Genomic DNA, 5,308 nt, shown 5'->3' on the forward strand with positions numbered 1-5,308 from the left:
CACAGCAATTTATGAATTTTTTATTAAGTTGAAAAGTCAATGTTTAAAAAGTTGTGCACAGGTGTCAAACTTTTTCATGTTTGATTTGATTCGTGGCTTTTCCAATTTTCTATTCTTCTTCGCTTTGGCAAAATTTTCATTTACGTTTCCCTGGATCTTTCTTATTGCAAGTAAATTTCTTCTTTATTTTTTTTCCTTCAGTCATTTGTAAATTTCTTAATAACTCCATTTTCATCCTAATTGACTGTTAGAACATTAAAAATATTTCTTGCAAAATAATTTTAGAAAATTTTAAATTTATTTAATTTGTCGCAAGTCTTCAAAACCTTTAACGTACCAATAATTTCAACAAATAAAAAACCATACCAAAGTGCCAACCAACAGATTACCAAAGATACACTTTAACTTAATATGCATAATTTTAGATACACTTTAACTTAATATGTATAATTTCTTTAAATACATGAGCCATTACAAGGAGAGAGGTTATACAAATATTACAGGCTTAATGTTGACTGCTGCTTTTTAAATAAGCAAATCTGTACAAAAACAGAAGTTACACAAAGCTACATGATGGGCAAAACCACAAAACACGAACAAACTTCCCAAGTTGTAGATAACCTTGACGATATGCATATCAACTTTGAATCAGAGATATAGCTTGATTAACAATGTCAATGTTACAACTAACTCGAACAGGAAGATTTCCCTCTCGTTCTAGTGTGTCCTTTTTCATATGTGGCACCTTGTAGTTGTTCCCTCCTTTGTCCTTCGTCACTTCAACCATACAAGACTGTAGAGTTAGAAACACGTGATTTAATCGATCAACTTTCATCTCATTAAAAGAACTCTCAACGGCATTTATTAACTCATCAATAGTTGAAGGAGCCCTTTGATGCGTTGAAGGAGCCCTTTGATGCTGAAGTGATTGAATAGCTCTAGAAAATCCGAGGTCCAAAACATTTAGATCCGGACTATTAGGAGGTTGAAAGCATAGCCTAATATCGAATCCACCTTGTCGAGTAGCCTCATTAAATTCCACGTCATTAACACCTAGGTGAGGTCTTGCATTATCTTGTTGGATAAAAATAGGGCCATTTGACCGTGAAAGTGGCCACTTTGATCGAATGGCAGGAAGAACCTTTTCAATTAAACAAGTTCTAGTCACATCTTTAGTGACAGATAAAATAGGTTTCGTTTCCAAAGTTCCAACAACTCGATTTTTGCTATTTCTTCTTGCTGGCTCCTTGATAACAAAAGGGAAAATTCCTATTTTCCCCGAAAAATATTCAACTCCATCTTCATCATACCTAGGGCGTGCAACTGCAGCCATAAACATAACTTTCGTTATGAAATTCTTACTTTTGCATGCTCTATATGGGTTCGGCTCTTGTTCTTCAGGGAGAAGATAGTATCGTTCAGATTTTTTGGATAGAAAAAACCATTTCTCGTCGATATGAACAAAATTAAACATGTCTAAAAATAAAGGATTTGAATGAAGTGTACCGGACTCGATCATTGACAAGCAAAATTGAAGCCTTGCCCTTTTGTTTTCCTCCGTCAAATAAGGTTTTATGGCATTGGTATGTGACCTGATAACTCCTTCTTTGATACGCCGAAAGACCGTTGTTGTTGCCATATCCACAACACAAGCCAAAGATGGAATATTTGTTCGGCGACAAAGAGGAGCTTCCTTGACCAGATTAAGGTCAAAGTGAACTCGCTTTCTTCCAACTCTTCCTGCAAGATTAGTAGACACATCTAATGTAGTGCCGTTAGCAACACAATTTTTTTTGATTCCAAATTCGTCGCACAGTACTCTTTGAAGCGTGGAACAGAATAGTTGCTTGCTTTATAGAGCCATAAGTAGCACCTCCATTTTTGCTTTTAAAAGCCATTCCGCAATTGCTTGACGTTCCTCTATTTTTAGTCGTCTCTTTGTATTAGGAGTAGCAACTCATGTTTTTTTTATTCCATATGCAACAGTGAAAAATAAGGGTAAATGTCAAAGAGAAGCAATAATCTATTTAGACACATAAGCTTTTCACTTAAACTAAAAATTTGTTTGGCGCCACAAACAAAGAAAAAATTTACCGCCATCATTTCAATTATCCGAAATAGCAGCGGCTAATTTTCAGGTAACAAACTTTTTTAAAAAGAAAAACCATCACATCAAACCTGGTTTGCAGAGAGATCCATAAAAGAACCCTATTCTTCAACAAATTGAAAATTGGTTCTTTCGAGTAAGCTAGAGAGAGATGAAAGAAGAAATCTAATTTTTCTGATACAAGAATGTGAAATAGAGAAGGGAAAAAAGGAGACTAATTTATGACTTTGAAACTAAAGCTTAAAGCTGATATAGGAGTAAAGTACGGGGAAAAGGACACCTCAATTAATGTGTAAGAAGAAATGGGACGCGTTGGAGTGTTCTGACTGTTTATTTCTTTTTACTGTGTTTTCCACGTAAAAGGTAATCAATGGGCCTTTAAGGGTATTTTTGTCACTTGCTACAGATTTAAGTGACATGGCCAAAGTCTTCCCCTAAATATTAAACTCCGTGCCCAGTTAAACAGGTTCACATAAATTGGAACGGAGGGAGTAACAAATTAAGGCAGTTTTTAAAGAACTCATTTCAGGAAACATAAATCACTAATTAAGCTAATTCAGAAGTGAGCTAATTGTTAGTTTATTTAAACCGAACTAGTTCAGATTGACAGGCAGAATTTCTGGTGTTATCTCCTATATGCATGATATCTAGTTGAATACTGATTTTAGAAACTTGCGGGCATGAACACATGTAAACACTTGTCATAGCAAAATTTGGATTAAATTATATCCTATAGGCATGGCATCTATTTGTGAAGCTGATTTTAAGACTTGTAAACATGATTTCTATTACGGAATATTGAAACCTATAGGCATGGTTTCTAACATGGTGAGATAAACATGACAAGATGTAAAATCCTATAAGCATGATTTCTACCTGGTAAGGCAATCGGATCAAAATGTAAAGTCCTATAAACATGATTTCTACTCGTATTACCCCATAAACATATAGCTACCCACCCCTTTCACTAATTACCCCAATATTCGTTTACAAGTTATTACATGCCATATGAATGAATTACATAAGTAAATAAAGAAAATAAGAAGTTATTCTATAGGGAGCCTACAGATAGGCCCAAGTTTCCGAAGAGCCTCAAATGCCTCAATTCCATAGACAAATTCATAGTCTAGGTGCATTAAAGTTCCCTAAGGATCTCAAGGATCCCGGGCATTGCTTGCACCCAGACTTGGTAACCAAAATTGGAAAAATGCAGTGTGGGAAGGCCAAATTCAGTATGCCAGAGTTCAGAGGGTTTTCAAGAGGATCCCAAGGCAGTACACATACTGGAGGGGGCAGAACTTAATGACTTAGGAGTAGAGTGAGAGTGCTTGACACAGGTTGAAAGGTTTTTAAAAGGAAGTTTGTTTGAAATAATTTAGTAAAACAACAGGGCAGTTTGAAAAGAGAGTGGAGTAGTGAACAACAGTCCAAACACAACACCTTTAAGATAGGTTCATACACAGCCAGGGGTCAAAGAACCAAAGCAAGTTCAGTAGTCACAAACAGGGGTCAAGGGGTTGGGGGATACATATAACACTTGATTGTAAACACATAACAAGCCAAGGTCTTCGGGATTGGTACAGACATGCTCAGACACAACTGACCAGACATAGTCACAATACCAAACATAAAGAACAAACTTACATACACCGATGATAGGGATTTGGGGTACATGGAGCATATGAAGATCAGCACACAACAGGCAAAGGTGATTGGTACAGACATGCTCAGAAACAATTGATTAGACATAGAGGGGGGATATGTTTATACTGATTCTAAGGAAGGGGAGTTCATATCATGCTAATCATGTAAGCATATTAACTGCAAGTCTCACAACAAAACCATAGATAAAAGCAAACTAGAAACAGGATGAATTGAAACAATAAAAGAATCATGTTGTTGGAACTTGAATTGAAACTAGAACATACCAGTAGAGAAGACAGTAAACAAAAGTGAAGGAGCAGGAGAACATAATGGTTAGCCTTGGCTTGCAGCCGGCTAACTTAGAATAGTAGCAAGTAGCACAAAAAGAGAGCAGAAAGTTTAAGTGGGAGAGGGAGAGCTTTTGAACCAAGAGTGTTCGTGTGTTTGTGTTAATAAGAGAGGGGGTATATATAGTTGAAAGCATATAGCAAGTAAGGTAAAAATCAAAGTTCATCAGTAATTATGGGGACTTAGAATCAATCAGTTATGAAATCAAGGCAAGTATTCTCTTTAATTGAGAAGTTAACTTCAAACGGTAATAAACATGTGACAAATAAGGAAGGAAATCGTATAAGGCTGAGCATAACAAATAAGGAAATATTTTCTGCATAGTACAAGTACACAACATGTAATAGAGGCTAGGTCCAACATATTTCAATCAAGGAAAAGACTTAAGAAATCAATTAATAGCATAATTGACCATAGAATAAGTTCATAAAATATTTTACAAGGTTAAAAATCAGCAGAAATATCATGCAAAATCAGTGAAAGATCAATCACAAATATTCAAGGATTCACAAGTAGAAAATAGCACTGATTTAGCACAACTTTATAAGAACACGCACATGTAAGCAAAAACCATAACTCTAAGAGGTCGAGTAGGACAAAATCATATATAAATTAGGGATTCATGAAGAGCATAGTCAGAATAGTAGAATAGGCATGATACAGGCAGGAGAAGTGAAGAATCAGAAACATTGGTGAACAAAATAGGGTAAAATCACACAATAGGCAGGGATAACCATAATTAGGAACCTTAGCAAACAATCATAGGGTAAAATCACAGAACACATAAACGTATAGATTAACCGAACACACTATCAAAACAAGACTTAGAAACCCAAGATTGGAACTAAGAAATTAGGGTTTTCAACATAGGCAAGTTGAAAAGGTAGTAAAATCATAGAATCAATCGAAATATGCAAGAGATAGAAATTTAAACATAAATAATCGGTTTAAACAAGTTTTTAGAAGAAGTTCTGAAAACCCTAATTTTAGAAAAAGGTGAAAACACTTTGAAATCGATGATTCTTGTAAAGAGTTACAAGGAGAGTGTAAAACATCAAAGAAACAGATTCAAATCATTTAAGAATCGTACAGATCTAGGAGATGTAAGCAAAAATTAGGGTTTTAGAAGAAACTCAAGTAAAGATGAAAGAACCTGTCTAAAATCCCCAAGATGGTAACAAGTACAACAAGATTTCGCTTGAAATCATA

General features: G+C 35.2%; 1 protein-coding gene across 1 annotated transcript; it reads right to left on the reverse strand.

The window, feature by feature from the left end:
• Positions 1 to 385: 385 nt before the first annotated feature.
• On the reverse strand, positions 386 to 2,335 carry LOC104236259 (uncharacterized). Its single transcript, XM_009790147.2, has 2 exons — positions 1,507 to 2,335; positions 386 to 1,323 (listed from the first exon to the last, which is right to left on the reverse strand). The coding sequence occupies exons 1-2, from the start codon at positions 1,637 to 1,639 to the stop codon at positions 638 to 640; spliced, it is 819 nt and encodes a 272-aa protein (XP_009788449.1). The 5' UTR covers positions 1,640 to 2,335; the 3' UTR covers positions 386 to 637.
• Positions 2,336 to 5,308: the final 2,973 nt, after the last annotated feature.

This window comes from Nicotiana sylvestris, chromosome 9 (genome assembly GCF_000393655.2).
Source record: "Nicotiana sylvestris chromosome 9, ASM39365v2, whole genome shotgun sequence".
Lineage (NCBI taxonomy): Eukaryota > Viridiplantae > Streptophyta > Magnoliopsida > Solanales > Solanaceae > Nicotiana > Nicotiana sylvestris.